Source organism: Nelumbo nucifera, chromosome 5 (assembly GCF_055504915.1).
Source record: "Nelumbo nucifera cultivar China Antique chromosome 5, China Antique-T2T, whole genome shotgun sequence".
In the NCBI taxonomy this organism is placed as follows: Eukaryota; Viridiplantae; Streptophyta; class Magnoliopsida; order Proteales; family Nelumbonaceae; genus Nelumbo; species Nelumbo nucifera.
The window spans coordinates 17,030,001-17,051,518 of NC_142653.1; the positions used below are offsets into that span (position 1 = coordinate 17,030,001).

Genomic DNA, 21,518 nt, shown 5'->3' on the forward strand with positions numbered 1-21,518 from the left:
CTAACATGCGCTCTACGTCTACAGTCCTCCTCCTCCATCCGGCGCCATCTCTCGAGGCTCGAACTGATAGTGACTCGTGACTCGTGAGTGATATGCATATAATCCCGCCTTGCGCTCCCTTTCACGCTTTCGTAATCGACTAATCATAAAGGGTAACCCGTCTCGTATACGGCGTAGTGGTCGACGTTGTTGTGTTTTAACCGTTCGATGTGTGGACCATTTGAGAAGCGTCGATGAGGATGACTTGATGAGCATTCTCTGTACTTGCCAGTTGCCACGCGTCTGCATGGTCATGTTGGCTCATGTAAGCCTAGGGTACATGGGTAATTTGAAGTTGGATCGGTTAAGAAGATTCAAGAGAACGAAAGACGCCACGTCACTCTCGGTTTGGTGTGCGTAGCCACAAAAAAAAAAGGACAAGGCACGTCCTCGTTCGTTGGAATCGACTATAGGTTTGGCAAGGCACGTGTCCAGTGTGCAGCGCAAAGAAATGAAGATTATCCTCCACGATGCTACCTGTCCTCATTAATTTGAGCTCGATACATTCATACAAGGGGGGATGAATTTGCCTAGCGTTAGCGTTCTTTGTCTTTGGTAGTTCTGAAGGCTCCAATTCAATTATTTTTGGTTGGAAAAATCTATGATACCGGAAAGATATGGTATCTATAAAATTTTGATCAATCAAAATTCAATAAAATCCACCCGATTGGTTAACACGTTTATTTTTCTCGATATCATATCATTTCGGTATTGGGGATAGGTGATGCGACTTTAGCACACATCCAGATCTAATCGATGTATCATGGGGGCTATTAGCACACATCCAGATCTAATCGATGTATCATGGGGGCTCCAAATACAAGGGATGCTTCCTGGCCGTCGATTATACAAATGAGTCATCATTTATCCCCAATTATATGGTTTCGGTTATATGAATTTCTTTTCGCCTTTCCTTTTTTTTAGTATCACAGCCATTCTCCTTCTTTTCTTATGAATGTTATCAAATGTCTTTCTTCAGGTGGCCGACTCATCATAGTCCATATCATTTTAACACCTATTAAACCTATCCATTATAATTTTTTTATTCATGCAAATCATGACCATTTTGTCTCACTCTTTTTTCTTTACATTGCCTAACAATCATTCAAGTGATATAAAGAAGGTCACATTGAGTTATCTATTGGCTTCCGATTTGAAATGCACCATGATTTGAACTCCTATTATGCAAAATTAGTAAAAAGGAAAAAATGAAATTTGAATGGCATTTAACTCTTAAAAGTTGTACTTATTTACTGATTTGATAGTTTGGTGGGTTGAACTATAATCTATCCCTATTGATGCAATTAAAATTCGAATCCAATTTGGAATTTATATATTATGTATATAATATATTATATATTGAAATGTATATAAAATTAATACACAGTAAATAAATAATTTGTATTTACGTAAATGCATTCTATATGTACAATCTCTCTCTCTATACATATATACATACATACATATACAATATTATATAGTGATATAGGTTATGTGAGGAGCCCTCTCATTCTCTTATTCCCCCTTTTCTCATTTCTCCTTATACTTTTTCCTTTCTCCCTTACCCTTTCCCAACTAAGGGTGTCAATGGAAGTCCAGTCCAAAATTAATTTGGACAAATTTGACGAACCAACAAGATATATTGGATCGGACCAATCCGGTCCAAGATATTTATTAGATTGGACCTGGTCTGTTCGTAACAAATTTATATTAGATTGTGTTGAATTAAGCCAATATATGGTCCATTGATATAAGATAAGAATATATGTGTCAATGGACCGGGTTTGGTTTGAAACCAATCTATATCAAAATGAATTTGAACAGCTTGGACAGTCCAGGCATTGAATTGGACTAGTCCAAATTGGTCTAAAACATTCATTGGATTGGATTGAACTTGGTTCATTTATAATGGACTCACATTGGACTATATCAGATTGGACCAAATTCAGTCCAACTAACACCCCTAATCCCAACTCTCTCATTGAATCTCTCACCTTTTTTTTTCCTTTTTCCTACCTAGGCCTCTCAATCAGCCACGTGGCAAGAGAAGTGTCAAGCCAACTAGCTTATTCCAACTAAAAAACAATCATTGCTATACTATTTAAGATACTTAAAAGAATGTACGGACAAGCTCAGCTCAATGCATATTTCTGATTTCCACTGCAAAGCTATAAACATTTAAGATGGCAACAACCCACACTCTATGCATCAATGCACGCCTATGAATTAGCATCAATTCCGAGCTGGCACCTACCCCAGCAGTACTTTCAGCCTATCATTCTCCCAAAAATATTATCCTCCATTTTTATTTCCTCCCTACATCTAAAGCTTTTCCCTTTTTGTTTGTTAATGTTATTCTGTCCCAAACCAATTGTTTGACGCCCTTGTTTTGAGAACGACAGACACTATCATTTTTTTAGTTACAGACCACCAGAAGAAATTCTAGACAAAATGCCTTAATTATATATATATATAAAAAACAACGTTAACCAATCAGTAGAATGTGGTAAACAAGCAACGAAGATAGATTGAGAAGTAAGCCCAATTATCATCGAACCTGACCCGACCATATAGGGGTAATCTGATTCCAACCTAACTCGATCCGTAGCATTTCAAATATATTTTTAAACACACTTTAAAGAACTGAAATACATTAATTTATGCTAGGAAATTGTTTAATAGATGCATGATAAGGTATTGCTTTCTCCATTTATTTAAAAAAAGGAAACATATAAATATATCGTAAATTTTAAATCTATAAAATTAGAAGTCAAAACTTTGCAAGAATACTTGGTATATATACAGCATACCAAAACTCAAAGCGAACTCGAATTGAATCAAAACCCTAACCGGCCCTAAAGTCGAATACACCTGACCCTAATCCCACCCGACAACGTCGGTTCAAGGCAGGTTTGCCATTTAACCGACCCTTTGACATCCCTACATGCAACCCACTTTTGCGGACCCATGATTTAAACCGAGCCAGCCAAATTGGATGAACTGCTTCAAATCCAACCCAAAAACGATTAAATTTGACCAACTTCAAGCCAGTAGAGATCCTTTTTGGACAATTTTAAGGTCCATTTAACCCAACTTTGGGGCATATTTTTACTATTTTTGGGCTGGATTTCAATCAATTTTATGGACCATTTTAAGGTACTTTTCTACATTTGTGGTTAAATTTAAGGGCCTTTTTGAATTGGTTTTAAGCTAAATTTAAAACAATTTAAAGGAATTTTTTGGGCCTAATTGAGTTGATTTTCATATTATATCTTGCGTTGAATTTTAAACTATTGGGCTAAATGGACCCGTTCGGGTAGACCATGACAGGGAAAATGCATGGGCAGAACTCTTGTGGGCAGGAGATCCGGAATCTTATGTTAAAGCATTGAGATTGGACACCATGTTTGCACCCCAGGTGGTTCGAGGAAGGAGTGAAGGACCCGGTGCATTGCACCATGAGGCTCTACTCTCGAACATCATCACCTCAGCCGTTTGATTTGCATCTGCTTTAGGTTAGTCTCCACTATGCAATTTAAAACGCTTCCATGCAAATTCCTTTTATTTGGATGGATTTCTCCTTTAGTCATCTAAATCTTTATCAGTTGCTTTGCGCCTTTGCGGACTGAAATCACAGCGTTCTACCAAAAACAAATAAAAACTATAAAAAAAATTAAGGTATTAATGGAATCTCATTTTATCAAGTAAAGGAAACTGAAAACTGTGGTGAAAAACGTATCTTTTGGGTTATACTAGGACGTTTATACCATTGTTTGGCAGATGTTTTTTACCAGTTTGCCCTATTGAGCCAGGATCTACTGCTCCCCATGATGCATGTAGAACACTATGTAACCAATCAATGAGTAAAGGTTCTTCTACTTCATGTTCACTTAAATATTTGTAAGTTAGATAATATTAAATTTTTCATAAAAATATTTATTTACATTAATAAAAAATAATTATTTTGTTTGTTACAACAAATTCACAACACAAAATATTAAATGAAATAATTAAAAAATGTTAAATAATCTTTTAATAATAAAATTAAAAAAAAACAGTGAAAATATTAAATAATATTATTTTCCGTGCATCACATGGGCCCCCAATATATATATATATATATATATATAATAGAGAGAGAGAGACTAGTAGCACATTGAATTTTTTTATGATGATGGTAGTAAATAATCTGTTTATAGAAATTATTCATATTTGTTACACTCAATTTTGTTTATTGTGATGAATATACAATATTTAGAGATGTGTGCATCTCTTTCATAGATTTTTTTTTTGGTATTTTCCATACTTTTGTGTATTTTTATTTTCATTATTTTTAGTATTATTTAGTTATAACATACAAGATTAACATATATGACCCAAAATGTTGAACTGTTGACTTGTTACCAAATAGAAAAATAATTCAATTTTTTAATTGGTATTAAATTTATATTTTATTTTTATCATCAATAAAAACAATTATTCTTTTATCACACTTATATTCCATGCATTCACAATTAAAGAAGGGCAAAATAAAAAAATAGGGATATTCTAGTTAATAATAGGATCCAATTCAGTACCCGAACTTCAAAAACGTGTCAATCCAGTATTTGTCATTAACCAATCCGTCAACCAGCCGTTAATTTATATTTATGTGGGCATTCTGGTGACTCCAACTTTCTTAAACAAAAGAGGCAATGATTTGGGACTGTTCATTTTTTCGACACTTAGATGGTTGATAAAGAAAATTATATGATACTTAAAGAGTATTTGTGTCTTTTCAAATGATACTTAACAGCTGATTAATGGACTGATTAATGGCAGATACTAGACGTTTTAAAAAGTTTAAATACTAAATTGTCCCATTTTAAAGTTTGAGGACGAAAGTGACAATAAACCTAAAGTAAATGATACTAATCTGGAATTTCCCCTACTTCATTTATTCAAATAGTTAACATTAAATCTATCTATATAAATAAAATTACTAATGTGTTAATGTGTTGCAGCTCCTGCAACTCCATTGGTTTTTGATAAAATGAAATACATCAGAGGGATAATGGATGGAGATTAGCTTTGATGGAAAATTTTCTAGTAGTTGGTGGCAGGTCTTAGACTCTCTCATGAGGTTAAACTTACGGTTGTATTGGTCCACGTGTCATGCAAACGTAATTAATGAGTTCACTTTCAAACATAGGCGTCGTGGCTTTTCTTTAATCAGCCTTCAAAACATTTTCTCGTAGTAAAGAGTAAAGACCGCGGTCCATCAGGAGGAAGAAAGACGAAGACGATCAGTCGATCACGAGATGGGAACGAGAAGGTGAAGGACGAGGCTCTGAACATAATCGGTTCGTTCCAAGTCCTTCCTCGATTACACTCTTTGGCCCTTTCTACTGGTATCTTCTCCGTTAATTCTTTCTGTTATTTAGCTTTCATTGGACTTCTTTTTCCTTTTTTTTTTTAACGTTGAAACGGCTTCAAATTTCCTACTTTTAGTTCTTTTTTTGTGTATTTTCATTTTTACAAGATTGCTTACTAATCTATCTCCAAAGAGAGTGGACAGAAAAATCGCTGTTATGAAAGTTTCTTAAGCTGTGTTTGGTTTGAAGGTAAAAGTAGGGAAATCAATACAAGGTTTTTTCTTTCAAACCAAACATAGCATTAGTGATTTTTTTTTTTTTTAATTTCCTTCATCTTACAAATTTACAAGCTTGAGATTCTTGAAAGTGGGTTTTCTATTGTTATGTCATTGATCACTAGCTTTTCAGGATTTCTCATTATTGTTTGGTCTTAATTTGTTAGTATAAATGATATTATAAGATATAAAAAGACCTCTAAAGACTGATAATATCGTTCACTGTTATCATATGGGATGTTCCTAGTTTCCCTTGCATGTTTGTGATTCTATTATTTGCTTGAAGACATGGCTCATGACAATATGTGAAGAAGGCTCTATAACTTCCTAAATTGTTTGTGCAAACACTGCTTCATTTGTGAGACTCACTCCCCCTTCTATCTATTGAAAGCATTGATATAGCAAAGACATCAACTGAGCCTCACAACCACTCTGAGTGGTTACTAGTTAGGAGCAGGATGAGATCATCAGTGCTACGGTGATGGTAATGTTTATTATGTAAAAAATTCCAAGTTAAAGGAGGTTTATCTGTCCTCATCAAAATCGTATGTCAAATGCTCGGGAGTTGAATTGGACACACTCTTTTCTGCTATTACATTATGTAAGGTTATCCTTTATCGAAGCATAAACATCAAGATATTCTTTCACCACCTAACTTATTACGTTTTCCATATATGGTTTTTAGTCAAAGAACTCAATCTCTGATGCTGATTTTTCCTTATTTTTTGTTGTAGTGAATGCTGCTCCATATGGGAGATGCCTTCTTTATATCCACATGCTAAAGGCATATCGTATGCACTCAAGGACAAAGGAATTGACATGGCAGTGGCTTCTAGATCACCAACCCCTGATATAGCAAAGATATTTCTTGACAAATTAGAGATCCAGCCCATGTTTGTGGCCCGGGTGAGCCAATTACAGAACTTCTTATGTTTCCTCTGTTTTGTTGGCAGTCTTCTTCATTTCTATATTTTTATTTGGTACTATATTGAAGGTGGATCCTATGTTTTCTTTTGAGAATTTTCCGTGAACTTTTTTTTCTAGTCATCCGTGTATTCATGTTAGTAAGGAAAGTATTGGTGCCTCTAGTTATTACATCTAGAGGTTGAGAATCTCAGATCAAGATCATGGTTCCTTATTGTAGACTGCTTAATTTGCTAAAAGCTTGACGTTATTATTTATGAAACTTTTATTCATTCCTTTGTTTGGGCTTGGTAAAGTGCTTTGGTACCTTTCATCAATGTAGCCATTTGCAAGATGTGGCTACTAATTCAGCTAGTCTAGGAAAGAAAAGACTAGTATTATTCTCATTTCTTAAAAAATACAGATGACAATGGGGGAGTGACAAGAGACAGACATGTATTTACTACTCTCCTAAATAATATGAGCAATCCAGAAATTTCAGTCTCATGCTTCCTTCATTTGCAGATTGCGTAGGACTTGATGAATCTGCAACTTGGGGTGGAAGTATTACCTGTTGGTTTCAGTTAGGGGCAACCCATACAAGGCTCCCCGCCATGCGGGGTCTGGGGAGGAACAAATGTACGCAACCTTACCCCTGCACATACAGAGAGGCTGTGTTCCAAGATTTGAACCCTGGTCACCCAGGTTGCAGTGGAGCAACCCAACCATTGCGCCAAGGCCCACCCTGGTCTTTCAAGTTTTCTTAAGGCAATTTCTATAATACTGGAAAAAGGTATTATATTAAGCCTTATCTCAACTATGTGGATCAGCCCACATGAATCCTGTTTCTCCAATCTGTTCTGTTTAGTGCCATGTGAATTTGAATGAATACCAGTTGATTGGTTATTAGTTTTTTAGATATCGCCCTTTTTAGTTGTTTCTCAAGTCAAAGAGTTGGATTTTGCATTTGGCTAGTTTTTGTAGCTGCTGATTTCACAAGGCAATTCTAGAGGTTGTATAGAGGTCCTTTTGTCGATATCTTCTGAGACATCTTTGGGGGTTCTACACCAGGGGCGGGGGTTAATTGATATTTTCTCAAGCCTTGGGTCTGCCCCCCAACTCTTATTTGTTACCCATTTTCTCTTCTTTACTGTTCCTTATTTTTCTTCATCTGTACCCTTTTTATATTTTTTTGGTCTACAATGTATGTGTAGAGGCATGCACTTTGCATGTGACCTAATAGTGGAGAGAAAAAGATAGGAAGTCACATTTTTTTTTTCTGCATGTAATGCAGAAGCGAGGTATTCACATTTGAAATTAATTTGATCTTGAATGAATAAGTGTTATTTGTTCTTTTTCTTCCTTTTCTTTTATATGTTTTATCTAGTTTGCTTTTTGATAGATATATGTTTTATCTAGTTTCTCACATGGACTATAGTTTTCTTTCTCCCATAAAATCTTAAGTGATTCTATTGATGCCTTGATGGTGCAGGAGATCTTCTCCAGTTGGATCCACAAGACAGAGCATTTCCAAATAATCCATCGAAGGACTGGGGTTCCATTTAATTCAATGCTATTTTTTGATGATGAGGATAGAAGCATTGATGCGGTAAAAAATGCTTATTGTTCTCCTCTCTTTTGAGCTTACCTTAAAGGAAAATCACGTTTTTCCATGTGGAGTAGGGCCACTTATTGGATGGGCATTGGTGAATGCAGGTTTCACAAATGGGTGTAACAAGCATTTTTGTTGGCAATGGGATAAACCTAGGAACTTTTGAGTAAGGGACTCATTGCCTTTGCTCAAAATTTAGTTTCATCTGAAAGGAACAAGAGAAAATGACTAGTTTTTTCTTTCGCTTTTGAAAAGGTCATTGAATGGTGCCAGTGGTATATGAGAGCATGGATCTATAGCTGTCATTCAATTGGTGAAGTCAATGTAGTATAACTGTATGACATAAATTAATTTCTAGCCTACTACCACCAGTGAGTTCATGGTGATTCTTCAAGAAGGTCACAACCATATTCTTGTCTTTTAATTTTAAGGACGCATAATGTAATCCCAATCGTTTGCTGACAAGGCCTTTATATATGCTTACATGGCCATTGATGTCAAATGCACGGATATAGTAGGCTAAACTATTTGAGCTCATAAAGATACAATGAAGGGCTGCAATTGAAGGATTTGTTTGGTTCCTCAGGATCCAAGCCACCATAAAAGTTACGTTATGGGATATTTAATACTCAGCTGCATCACAACAACAATATCAGGTGATGTTACAACACAGCCGCAAGGACAATCCAGCATGGATGTAGAACAAGATTTAATTTCTGTCAAATACTGGTTTGTTTATTTTTTAAATTTTCTTCTCCAGAATTATGACTAATGCTAGCAAGTTAGAGGCCCTAAATCACAAAAGGAGACGTAACCACCTATCATAAATCATCTTTTTTTTTATGTTTTTTTTTTTTAATTTATGAGCAGACATGGCCTGTGTATGACTATTTGCAGTTATAACTTGCATTTTATGATTTATGAGCAGACATGGCCTCCTTACTCCCCCTTGTTGGTAGAACTATTCACTTCCCAAATATGCTAGCAAGTGCAGTAGGGTTAGTTTGGTCACATGTGCATACATGCCTGTGCATGTATGTGGTTAGTAGCATGGTATAGTTATTTTCTCCATTAGAATGAGTTTATAAAGGCATAGAGACTGAAAGCAATGTATGTAGCACTCCAGGGGACTCCACAGTCAGATTGGGGGAATAGGGTACTTCTACTGTATCCAAAAAGAGCTAGACTGGGTTCAACATTAATATAATCTTGGGGCATCATGCATGCATAGATCTATCATAGGAAAAACAAAAAACTCATTACATCATGCATTTTTCTCACATGGCAATGACCATTGGCCATTAATATGTTCACAATAAAATACCTTGTTATACTTGCTGCATAAGAGAAGAATTTTCTCCAGTTCCAGCAGCTAGTTGTTGACCTCTCTGAATGGTGATCTTACATCATGACTTGCTTCAACTTTTGTCATCATGGTAGAAAGAGGTTTATTTACATTCTCTCTGTTGGAATCATAGAGCTCATCCTTCCCTTTCAAATCCATCTCCTGTTGTCCATCCTCCGGGTCAAATTTCTGCACTATCCTGCCCAAGCTTCCCATAAGTTCTGCCTCTTCATTGGAAAACTCATTGATCTGATCATAGAGGAACTCAATGTGAGCCAGCAAGGTTTCCCTCTCTGATGACAGTTTTTTAATATCTCTTAACAGAAGTATTTTCTCAGACTCAATCTCTTCTACTAAGCCTTTTGAGATTCTAAGCTCGCTTCCAAGACTATCCATTATCTTCTCTATTTCCAACTGTTTTCCTTCCAGTACAGCTTCAAGCTGTTTTATGCGTACTGTTGAATGGGACAAAGAGTTATCCTGCAATTCTAATTTTTTATGAAAATTGTTGATTTCATCTTCAAGTTCACCAATCACCAAGTTTTTCTCTTGAATCTCTACCTCAGCCAGAAGCATGGCTCTGATGATCTTCTCCCACGCTTTGTGAAGCATACTAATCTCAGACTGTTTCTCTTCAAGTTCTGAGAGAACTGCAACCTTAACTGACTTTGTGAAATCTTGTTTTAATGATGTAACCAGTTGCTGGAGACATTCTATGCTTTGATCTTTCTCTTCTGCAATCAGGATAAGCCTCTCTTTCTCTTTCTCAAAGTCTTTCTCTGCTTCTGTTCGAGCTAGAATGGCACCTTCAAGTTCTCTTCTTGCAAACTCTTGCTCCAGCCAAGAAACCTCTTGTTGGAATTCATCTATGCTCTTGTCTTTCTCTGTGACAAGAAGAAGAAGCTTCTCTTTTTCTTCTTCAAAAGCTTTCTCTGTCTCTGTTTTTGCTAGAGTTGAGGTTTCTTTTACTTTCAGTTCTTGCTTGAGTAAAACAATCTTCTGCTGGAGATGGTCAACTCTTTTTTCTTTGTCTTCCAAGGCACGGATTAATTTCTCCCTCTCTTGTTTGAGGGTTTGCTCAGTCTCAGCTTGGGCAAGAAGGGAAGCTTCCATTTCTTTACGAAATTCCTGATTTTCATCAAGGCATACTTTTAGACGCTCGGCAACAGACTTCCACCTGTCCAATTCAAATTCAGTCTCTTTCTCTTCACGGCTTTTCTCTGCCAATTCAAAATTTATTTTGTCTAGAGCATCAGAAACTTTTCTTAGTTCTTCTTTTAGGGCATTTTGCATTTTCAAAGATTGTTCGTTCAACTCAGATGACTCCTTGAGCATTGCCTTGAACCTCTCAAGTTCTTGCTGTGTGAGAAAATGCTGCTTTTCAATAAGATCCAAAGATTCAATTCTTATTGCTAATGATTCTGCCTTCTCTCGTTCTTGTTTGATCTCAGCATGAGATTTTACCAGATCACTTTTCTTTTCTTCCAACTGCTCTTTGAGAAGTTTGATCTGCTCTTCAGTGTCTTTGTTTGACAGTTCTGTTTCAGCCATCACATTTGAGAGCTTTGAATGAGCCTCTGAAAGACTTGAGTGCAACACTGTAAGCATCACCGACAGTTCTTCATTCTTCAACATTGACTGAGATATTGAAGAATAGCAACTTTCCAACTCCCTCTGTAGCTTCTGCACATTTTTGTCTTTACAATCTAATTCAGATCTGCATTCATTCAGCTCTTCTGCCAATTTCTCTATTTGGGAATTCCATTCAGCTTCTCTAGCTTTGAGATTTATGAAACAATCCTTGTGAATTTGCTCCAAACCTTTAAGCTTGTTACGCAGTTTTGCTAGTGAAGAAGCACTTCCTGTTTTGTTGATATTAGCTTCCTGAAGTTCTCTGAGAGATTGCCTCAAGTCCTGATTTTCGTGCTCAAGTTGCCCCCTTATGAATTCCATTTCTTTGAGCATTGCTGCTTTTCCACCCAATGAGTTTCTCAGGGCTGCAATTTCTTCATTCCTCTGAATCGTCAGGTTTTCAATCTTTGATTTTGCTTCTTCATACTTTGTGAAAACATTCTCATAACTTGCTTTTGATTCTAACAGTTGAAGTTCCAAAATTTTTCTGCGACTTTCTTCATGAGCTAGGGCTTGGTTGCACATCTTTAAACGTGATTGAAGATCTTCTGAGATTCTAGTTTGTGAATCCAAACTTGTCTGCAGTGAGCAGATTTCATCGACTAATGAGGATCTCTCCAGCTCCCACTCCCTCTTACTTGCTCGGAATTGATCTTGAATCTTCTGGTGAGCTTCTTCAAGATGTTTAAATTGCTCCTTCTTCCACTTGAGCTGATCATCGACTTTGCTTTTTTCCTCTTCTAGTTTCAATAACAGATCATCTCTTTGCCTCAATTCTTTAGGTGCCTGTGCCCTTTGCTGTGCATCAAAGCACTTCTTCTGTGAAACAGACAGAAGTCCCTTTAAACCTTCAATCTCATCCTTGTATATGCGAATCTTCTCTTCTTGATCTCTGCTTTGCATATTAGCCTCATCTAGAGCAGTTAACAGCTCTCTGTTTTCTCCTTCCAATTTATGCAACTTCTCACCACAGTCAGCTCGGAGTTTATCATTAGCAGAACTCAGATGCCTAAGAACTGATTCTTTTTCTTGCACCGTAGATTTAAGATCTTCACATTTTTGCCATAGAAGAGAATTTTCTTCTACCTTTGCATTTAGTTCTTGGGCTTGCTTCTCAATCTGAGTCTTTGCTTCTTGAATTTGAATGAGTTGCTCATTGTGTGAATTTCTCAAGCTCTCATACAGTTCTGTCTTGATCCGATAGTCTTCCTTGAGCTTCTCCATTGCAGTTTTAATTTCATCCAGCTCTTCATCTTTATGGAAACCATCCATTTTCAGTATGAATTTCCCAAAAGCCTATGTGAGCAGAGAAAAAACTGGGGCACACAAAATGGAGAACCGGATTAGTGAAACTATGTGGTAGTCGTGTAAGGTAAGCCTTGAGAAAAAAATATGTGAAAAGTCACAAGAAACGATTTACTTGAGATTATTTATTGAAAACAGTTAGAACGTTTCTCAAAATTCTGAACAAAATTGAGAACTCAAAATACTCCAAAGTCCAAACTTTTCATGTCCTCGATTTTAAAACACTAACTACAGAGATACTTCCCTCACAATATCAAGTGACATGATTTGGAGAAGGAAATGCAAACTGAACAAATTTTGAGAAATAAAACATAAAAAAGAAGTTCTAAAAGAATGTTCACTAAAGGAACATAAAATGAACTCAGATTTAGTCCTCACAGTCCTTGCAATCCTGCATTGGGACGTCTCTGTACTTGCATGTTTTTATTTGTGGGGAGATATTCCCACTGCACGGCTGCAAAGGCCGTGAAGACAGTGTCAGGATGAATTTTGTGAGGATAGTCTCTGCATAAGGTCTCTTGTATGCTCACTATCAGATCTAAAAATTTGTTAAATAAAAAATAACTTTCTTGATGAAAAATTTCTTTTTCTTTCTTTTTTGATAATAATTCTTGATGCAAAATTTATGGAATATTATAGAAAATCAGAGACATGTCCTGAACAGTAAATCTAAACTAAAAATAAAGTCGCTGGACTTATTACGAAAACTCATAAAAACCAGAAAATCAATGAGTATTCTGATCTACAAATACAAAACTAAGGCTAAGAGATTTTTCTTCCCTTTTTTTGGGACAAGTAAGGGACTTTTCTTCCTTTAAGAAAATATTGAACGTCAAGTCTTTGAACTGTCCTCAAATCACAGAAGCAAGTTAAAACAGAAGCTAATTTCCCTACAAGAATCCCTAAATTCTCAGATAAAAACGCAGTAACCCCCTGGAACATGAAACCCGAGCCTATGGAGACGACAATGTTCAGTGAAAGATAACAGTCAAAAAGGATAAATGCAACAAAATGAAACCAGTAGCTCAAAAAACAAACTTTTGAATCATGAAAGACAGAGACAACGATCAGTTAGCTTCACTTGCTGTGAAATGAAAACAGAGAGAAAAGAGATACCTAAAATTTAATGGAAGGTAAAGAAAACTATGAAATAGTCACCTTTACTGAAAGCAGAGATCCGTCATTAATGGAGGATTCCAAGGGCTTCTCTTCTTTCGGTTTATTATCGAACCGTTCGATACCAGAGGGGATAAAAGAGAGTGAGAAGGTGGTTTCAGATTTCAAACTTCAAAGTTCCGTTGGGGGGCGGCAGGCCTTTTTGATTTGAAATCTCCGTGACGAACCGTTAACCCCCCGTGGTTTCAGGTTTCGTCGTGACTCGTGTTAATCGTCAAATCGTTAATTTATTCCTTGATCTTTAACGGCGTTAGCCTTTGAAGTGGCCCCGTTGTTCTGACTCTGAGATTTGATTCAGTCCTCACAAATTTATTTTCACACCATCTCACGATATTTACAGCCGTGCATTTGGAACATCTCAATCATTATTTTTTCATTTATAGGAAGACGTTCCCGATGCAAGTGTCGTGAAGACGGTGGAAGGACAAACTTTCTGAGGATTGAATCCAGATACCGTTGTTCCTATTTAGTTTTAGTTGGTTAATTTAATTAGGGTACCGTACCCTACAGAAGAAATAACGTCAGATTGGAACCCACTCCATATACACGTACCCACCACGGTGACTTTCACGTATGTAACACTAACGGATGAATGGAATGTTGTGTAAGAAGTATTCATAATTTCATATGTTGTTTCAGCCCTTTCTTGCTACTCCCAACGAAACACGGACACTAGGCGATCAAATGAAAGATATGGTTGTCTTAGGATAAACGTAGGCTCTGTTTGGAAGGAGTTACAAGTGCCAAACCTTGTATTTTGTATGTATTGTAGTGTAGATATTTGTATTCTTTTTTAAACTTTAAGATTTGTAATATTAAATTATTAATGTTAAACACTTTTTGACTCTTTTGTTTTCCCATACCCAAAGCTTTAAGGTTGCGTTTGGAATCAGTGTAAATCAAGAACAATGTAAAAAATTTATATTGGTTTGACTTTGTCGGCATTTGGAATGAGTGTGTAATTATGGTCGATATAAAACTTCACTCTGGTTTAATTTTACGTGCATTTGGATGGAATGGAGTTTTATGTCATTAACCGGTGTAAAACCTCATTAAATTTAAAGTTTTACATCGATTATCAATGTAAATACTACATTGATAAAATCAATGTAAAAATCACATCATGCTTTTTAAAAGTGCAATTGTCACTTCTTCATGGTTTAGTATAAAACATCATCAGTGTACTTTTGCACTGGTGATGTTATACACCAATTCCAAATACAACCTAAAAGAAAAAGGTTCATGCAAACTCGGTTGGTTCTTTTTTTTTTTAGATAAATCTGAAGGGGCCACACAAGACAGAGTAGTACATCCCCAAGCATCACAATCACAAAAACAAATAAACTCTAGATCCCTAGATAATTCATTAACACAGAACACACAATTATTACCGGGGAGGTGAATTAATCAATCAGTAGCTTGGTTTGCTTCACAATAGGCATACTTATACCTAATATTTTGATCCATCAACACACTGAGATGGTGACACTCCCCGATGATGTTCTTGAGTCTCTGAGGTGAGGAAAGTAGTCTTCAATAACAATAGGGTGGGCAACATTATGAGCTTCCCAAGCAACCCAAGCTTCTGTAAATCATGTGGCTGATACTGCAGCTCATCATAGTTTGTCTCAGAGTTTATGTAGCTGGGAAGCGTGCCCACAGTGGCTATTGCCAATATAATCCTAACTACGCAAGCAATTAAACAAAAACCATTTTTCCCACATGAGTCATCAAAATTAAACTTTATAGTACCGTCATAGGGATACTTCCAAAGGATAGGATTCTCATTGCTATAATTTGAATTGGCCTCTCTACCCATGCAAGAATAAATATCCATAAAACATTTTGAGCTTCTTCAAAAAGGATAGGAAGCAGCATCAAACAATTATTGAACATTTTCCTGTTTCTATTTTTCCAAATGTACCATAGAATAACCACCATTTTTTCTTGGATAGGTATATCACCACTTGCTTTAATCCCATTTGAAATTCTACTCCACCAGTCATGAATTGAGATATCCTCTTCATTTGGGCTCCCACTATTAGAGCCAGTAGTTCTCCATACCTAATTAGCATGAAAGCATTTAAGAAATATGTGATCTAAATCCTTCCCTTCTCCAAAAATAAAAAAATAAATAAATTCAATTAGTGAGAGCATCGGATCCTATGGACTAGATCATTTAGATCCGGATTCTCTATATTTGTTAAGGTTCAAAATATCGATATGCTCGATACACCGGTAGGGGTATATCGAGCGAATCAATACTGCATTTTGTGCCTTTATTTTTTTATTTTTTGCAACCAGTTCAAGGGGGCCAGTTTAGGGCTCCTCCACCCCCTGAACTGGTCATACCCCCGATACACCCACTATAAGGGCATATTAGAGGGGTCCCAGAACGATACGTATCGATCGATACATATCGATACTTTGAACCTTGATATTTGCCAAACAATCATCATTGTAAGTTGGCTGCACACCTACCCACTTTATACCATAACCACACATGGAGACATCTCTCCCTGCTTGTATGTTGCCATTCACGGAAAATGTTACCAGTGTAGCATTTTTGTTAGTAGTTAATCTAGATTCCATCCAAAAAGAGCATAAATCATTTGGAATTTTGATGGGATAAAAATCTCTACATACCCAAATGTTGAGATAAACACTTAAACATACCCAACATACATTATCGTTGTTATGTTAGATGGAACTAATGGATGTTTGACAGTTTGAGCAGGGGAGGAGTCTATGGTGGAAAAGGCAAAGTTCTTAGGCCTTGTTTTTTTTTGATAAAAGGGGCAACCGGGCAAGCAAGTTACTCAGCACTACAGTTGACCAATTTAATTGTGTAAGTTTTCGGTGTCAATGGGTCCTATGAAAAAAAATAAGGATTTTCAAATGCATCAGTTATTTAGATAAGTATTACCTTTTGCTCACTTAGGCTATACTTGGTTTGAAGGAAAATGAAGGGAAAGGTAGGGAAAGGGGAAACCTTTACAGACCTTGTATAGGTTTTCTTGATTTTCCCTTCCCTTTTTTATCTTTTCCTTCCAACCAAACATAGCCTTATGTAAATAACTTTCCTTGGGAAAATTGTCAATACATGATAGGACAACATTATTCCTTCCATAATAACATTTTTTATGGATAAAATGATCATTGTCCGATTTTACCCGAGAAACAAAAGAACACCGACCCATGTAAGTGCATTTACCCAAGTATATGGGTTTCCAGAAAAATGAACAATATGGAAGAGAAAAAAAGACTATACTACTTATGTGGTTGTGCCTCATGGCTACTTGATACATGATCACAAGGATTTGCCAACTAGTATGCATGCAATAAACTTGGATTTGCTCCCCACACCAACCCCATACCACATTGCAGTTGTGTGTTGGGAACAACATACAAAGTATGGAGATGTTCCTAATGTGTAGCTGCAATGTATGGGAAAGCGCTTTGTGGGGAGTATTTTTGGACTTGCATGCATAATGTTTTAAAAGGCATAGTTGAGGCGTAGGTCTTAAAGCTCAAATGCTCAATAATAGAATTAATCAAAGTTTATAAATTGACAAAAATTAGGAAAATAAATGAGAAAATTTCACAAACCCAATAGGTTAGATTTAAAACAATAAGAAAATTAATTGATATATCTAAGAGAAATTAAGAGCTTCCTTGTCCTTTCTACACTGAATTCTCCTAAAATACTACAATAAACTAATAGAACTTGATTTTTCCTATTGGTTTTTCATTTTACTTTTTGTTTATATGGCTCATAATTATTGAAGTGCTTATTCCATATATTTTGAACTATAAAGTGAGAGAGAGCTGCATTGCATATTAGCCCATAGTATCCCTAGGCATGGCCTTCATTAAAAGCCATTCATGGATTCTCTCCCCTTTACCTTTTCTCCCTTGAAGTTTGCTTTCTCTACGAATATATACAATGCAAATGCAAACTTTAGAAATACTATATATAGGGTTTTGCATAGAATGCATGTATATTTGTAGTCTTCCCAATTTGAGTACAAGGAGTAATGGTGATTCAAGCAACCTTTGTGTGGGTGTGTGTGTTATAACTTGTATCATACTTAAGTATGGTAGATGGATGGCAATTCCCTTAAATTTTAAAGCAAATGGCTAGGGTTCAAGCCTCTTAATTCACGTTTTCTTTAAAATATGTGTGTAATAATATATTTTAAAAATTCATTATTTAATGACTCAGGTGGTTTCATAAAACCAGAATCGATTCATCGATTTTCTAGTTAAATTGTCCAGTTAATCGGTTTTCATTGGGGTTTTGACAATTCCAGTTCTTGGGGTGTGACCCAACCGACCAATGTCCCTGGTCATAGTTTAACTAGTCTGACCAACCGGTCCAATCCGGTTTCCTAAACACTAGTTGTAATCATATTGTAGCACTCTCTGCAATCATCTCCCACAACCCTTACATAAGCTATTGGATCCTCTCATTTTGATAGATATCTATGGTTTCTCAATTAAGTTCCTATCGTTGATCCACTCAATTTCCTTCACATATAGGTTCCCATACTTGTATATTTAAATTCATGGGGAGATGTTTTTGATGTGCAACTGTAACATGCTGTGGGGGTGGGTGTGAGGACCATTTTGTGACGAGGAAATTCAAACTCATGTTTAAATCCTATTAGAAACCTTGGGTATATTTAATTATTTGTCAAAAGTCTAAGGAATGCATAACTCATAATTTTGAATTAAAGTAATTGCTTACATTCTCACAATTGTGGTCACAAAAGGTGCCAGCTAAACAAAACCAACAGGTTAGTTGCAGGGACGGATTTAAACAAAACCAACAGGTTAGAGCCACCTCCTCCCTATTTCATATCCAACGACTGCCACCCCCTATACTTCATTCAACATTCTGGTCTCCCAATCCCTTACCGGTCTCCCCAGTTCTCCATCTTCTTCGCCATTTGAGCAAGATCGAACGTAACAGTCTCTTCTCATGAACTTTCCTGTTTTCGGTTCCAAACAAAACCCAACAAACTTTTGATTGAAAGAGTTGATCGACAACGTTGTCCAGGAAGCTCGTTCGACATGAAGCAAACCTATATCTCACTTGTGACTTCCTATCTTTCATTCTTTTTTTTTTTGTGTGTGTTTTTTTTTCCTCTTCTTTGCTCTTAGCGGCGCTTGACTATTGGCCGTTAGAGGAGACAATGAAGATCTGTTGAGTCGATCTCTATAATACCCATGGTTAACAGCTAATGGGGTTGCTTGATTTCTTTGTTTCACATGTTGTTGTCGTTTTTTTTTATTGTTATTATTATTTCAGTATTGCTATTGTGCTTCAAAGTTAATCTCATGAGTTGTACTGGTCCAGAACTGGATCTCAAACACCTCAACTGGCTCTGTATCAAGGTAGAAGGCAATGATGGCCATGGAAACGGAAGGGTAAACGTACAACTGATAACGGAAATTTGTATTGACCACATTCATTAAAATTAGGACTTTTAGGTCAAGTTCGAAGTGAATTGCAGAATAAACGTCACATTTCTAGGGTTTAATTCTAAAACAAAGATGGTCTGGACTGTTGAGAGCTTTGGCTCTATTTTATTTTCTCATGAAGGTGATGAACGGTGTGTTTTATTTATAAGAATAGTTTTGACATTTTCAAGAGTCTTAAATCACACATCAGGTCATGTGATGTACACAATTGATGGTCCATTAATGATAGGTACTAGATTGTCACATTTCGATTATTCAGCTATTAGATTGTCACGTTTTAAAGTTCGGGTACTAAATTAATATTCAACCTAAAGTACAGGTACTTATCCTGAATTTTTTCTAAAAAAGCCACCCTGACTAGTTACCCCATTTATAATACCGGTTAATTACAAAATGTTCCAATATCATGTATTTGGGAAAACTCCGATCTCCCATCCACACCATGCACTGCAATATCTCTCTTATCATTCATGGGGAATGTTCCCGATCCAAGGCGTGTGGGTGAAGATGTGAGAAAATTATTTGTTTTAGGGATTTTTGGACTTCAATCCTCTTCAGAAATCTAAATTGCAGTACATTCCTAGTCTACTAGTAGCCCCCCTATAAACTTCATCTTGCCCGTAAATTTGACATCAATCCACAGACAAGATTCAGTCCACCCTTAAAAATCCTAGCTCCACCTTAAGGGTGGTCTGAACTATAAAAACCCTTGGTATGATAGTCAAACCATTTGCAAATATCGTGGATCTGATCTATGTACAAGGTCAAACAAATTGTATAATTGTCTCTACCCATTAATCTCTCTATTATGCTTTATGCATCATTGTAGCGTGGCCTACCTATGACCCATATGGAATTGGGACATTTACATTCTACTTTGCCTTGGCTGCTCTTACTTTGCCTCCATTTACATTCACATTCTACTTTCTTTCTTTATTTCGTTGGTTCTGCCTATTGGTGAACATCTTCCACTTGATCTACATTTCCAGGACAATGGCGGAAAAAGTGAATCATGACAGGGCTGCAAAAGATATCTGGTTATCTGAATTTGAATTTGAATTATATATTCTTAAGAGTGATTTAAATTTGATCAATTTCTAGAAAAAATCTATGATACAGAAAAGATATGGTATGGGAAGAATTTTGACCAATCAAAACCCACCAATGAATTTTGATAAATAACACCTGATTGGCTATCATGTTTATGATTCTACTTGATTGGTCAGAAGTTTTTCAGATATCATATATTTTCCATATCATAGTCGAACCTCAATTTTTAAGGTGCGAAGTCCATTTATAAATTGGATCAAATAATGATTTACCCCTTTCTGGTTCAATGTAATCCAATTTGATTCGATTTAAATATATATGCTCACATATACTTGAAAGTTATATCATATTTGGCACTAAGTTGGTCTCAATGTTTTATTTTTTTTTTAAATTGTTATAAGTTCAAGATTTTATACAAGTAATTATCAATTCATTTTGTTCTAAAATATAATGTTAAAGTCATTTTTAGCTCAACTTATTAATAATATGTAATATTTTGATCATTTTTAGTCTAATTTATTTATATTATTTAATATCCGATTAAAATATGAGTTTGATTTGAATCCTCCATATGTTATCCCATAGATATGATCCGATCTGATTTCGATTGTAAACAAATCAAAATTTGATATGTCTATCCGATTGGATCCGATCAATCTATAGCCGTAAATCTATATAGCCATTCCGACTTCGAAATATTAAGGCCTCATTTGGCGTGTCTTTCCATGTGGTCTGTTGTTTATTTAGAACTTGAACCCAATAGACTACATTGTGGTCTTTTTCTGTTTGGCTCGCAGGAGATCAGAGATCCAGCCACCAATAGACAATGTGCCAAAAAGATGCGCGAAGCCTGTTTTGGACTATTTTCAAGAAGTTTTAAATGGAGTTTTTCGATTTTTTTTTTCAACTCGTATTTGCATGGAAAGACACACCTTAATCAAACGGTCTTCAAATTGTTAAGATCTTGATGCAAAAACTCACGATATCTTTTGACTATCAAAACTTCTAGAAGATATTTCAAAAAAATGACTTACCAAATAATCCCTAATTTGAATTCTAAAACAGGACCCACCCAAAAAACATCTCACTTGTTTGAAATCTTAAAAACACGACCCGCCAACACACAATTTAAAATTGTCACCGGATATGTATGCCAAAAAATGCAAATATGATCCACCCACCAAATGCGAAACAGTGTATGATTGAAACCCATCTACGAATTACCGGACCCATTTTTATTTATTTATAGATTGGGGCCCACTTTTGTATGGTTCTTCAATTTGTCTAACGTTTCAAATATTATCATTTGATTTTATGCCCATTTTAACTTTTATCTATGG

General features: G+C 36.0%; 3 protein-coding genes across 10 annotated transcripts in view; 1 reads left to right on the top strand and 2 right to left on the bottom strand.

Moving 5' to 3' along the window:
* LOC104595491 (mechanosensitive ion channel protein 2, chloroplastic-like) overlaps positions 1–71 on the bottom strand; it is an 11,432-nt gene extending 11,361 nt beyond the window's left edge. Inside the window, exon 1 of the mRNA XM_010256233.3 lies at positions 1–71. This exon is cut by the window's left edge and continues 373 nt beyond it. The gene's annotated coding sequence lies outside the window, so the exon portion shown is untranslated.
* A 5,165-nt stretch (positions 72–5,236) lies between these two features.
* LOC104595908 (uncharacterized) lies at positions 5,237–9,097 on the top strand. Of its 7 annotated transcripts, none has more exons than XM_088887031.1 (6): positions 5,249–5,429; positions 6,060–6,269; positions 6,403–6,574; positions 8,064–8,180; positions 8,288–8,349; positions 8,770–9,096. In XM_088887031.1, the coding sequence occupies exons 3-6, from the start codon at positions 6,425–6,427 to the stop codon at positions 8,807–8,809; spliced, it is 369 nt and encodes a 122-aa protein (XP_088743157.1). In that variant the 5' UTR covers positions 5,249–5,429; positions 6,060–6,269; positions 6,403–6,424; the 3' UTR covers positions 8,810–9,096. The 7 variants fall into 7 exon arrangements, with proteins under 7 accessions (XP_088743161.1, XP_088743157.1, XP_088743158.1 ...); XM_088887032.1 differs by having other exon boundaries at positions 6,071–6,269; XM_088887033.1 differs by having other exon boundaries at positions 5,268–5,381.
* Positions 9,098–9,283: 186 nt separating this feature from the next.
* On the bottom strand, positions 9,284–13,773 carry LOC104595492 (basic helix loop helix (bHLH) DNA-binding superfamily protein). 2 transcript variants are annotated; one of them, XM_010256234.2, is made up of 2 exons: positions 13,624–13,773; positions 9,284–12,476 (listed from the first exon to the last, which is right to left on the bottom strand). In XM_010256234.2, the coding sequence occupies exon 2, from the start codon at positions 12,430–12,432 to the stop codon at positions 9,556–9,558; it is 2,877 nt and encodes a 958-aa protein (XP_010254536.1). In that variant the 5' UTR covers positions 12,433–12,476; positions 13,624–13,773; the 3' UTR covers positions 9,284–9,555. The 2 variants fall into 2 exon arrangements, with proteins under 2 accessions (XP_010254536.1, XP_088743155.1); XM_088887029.1 differs by having other exon boundaries at positions 13,582–13,724.
* Between the last annotated feature and the right edge of the window lie 7,745 nt (positions 13,774–21,518).

Coding starts and splice junctions, on each gene's coding strand:
- LOC104595492 (XM_010256234.2), bottom strand. CDS start 12,432: ATGGATGGTTTCCATAAAGATGAAGAGCTGGATGAAATTAAAACTGCA.
- LOC104595908 (XM_088887035.1), top strand. CDS start 6,425: ATGCCTTCTTTATATCCACATGCTAAAGGCATATCGTATGCACTCAAG. Junction 6,575..8,063: donor AGCCCATGTTTGTGGCCCGG/GTGAGCCAATTA, acceptor TTGATGGTGCAG/GAGATCTTCTCCAGTTGGAT. Junction 8,181..8,287: donor AGGATAGAAGCATTGATGCG/GTAAAAAATGCT, acceptor TGGTGAATGCAG/GTTTCACAAATGGGTGTAAC.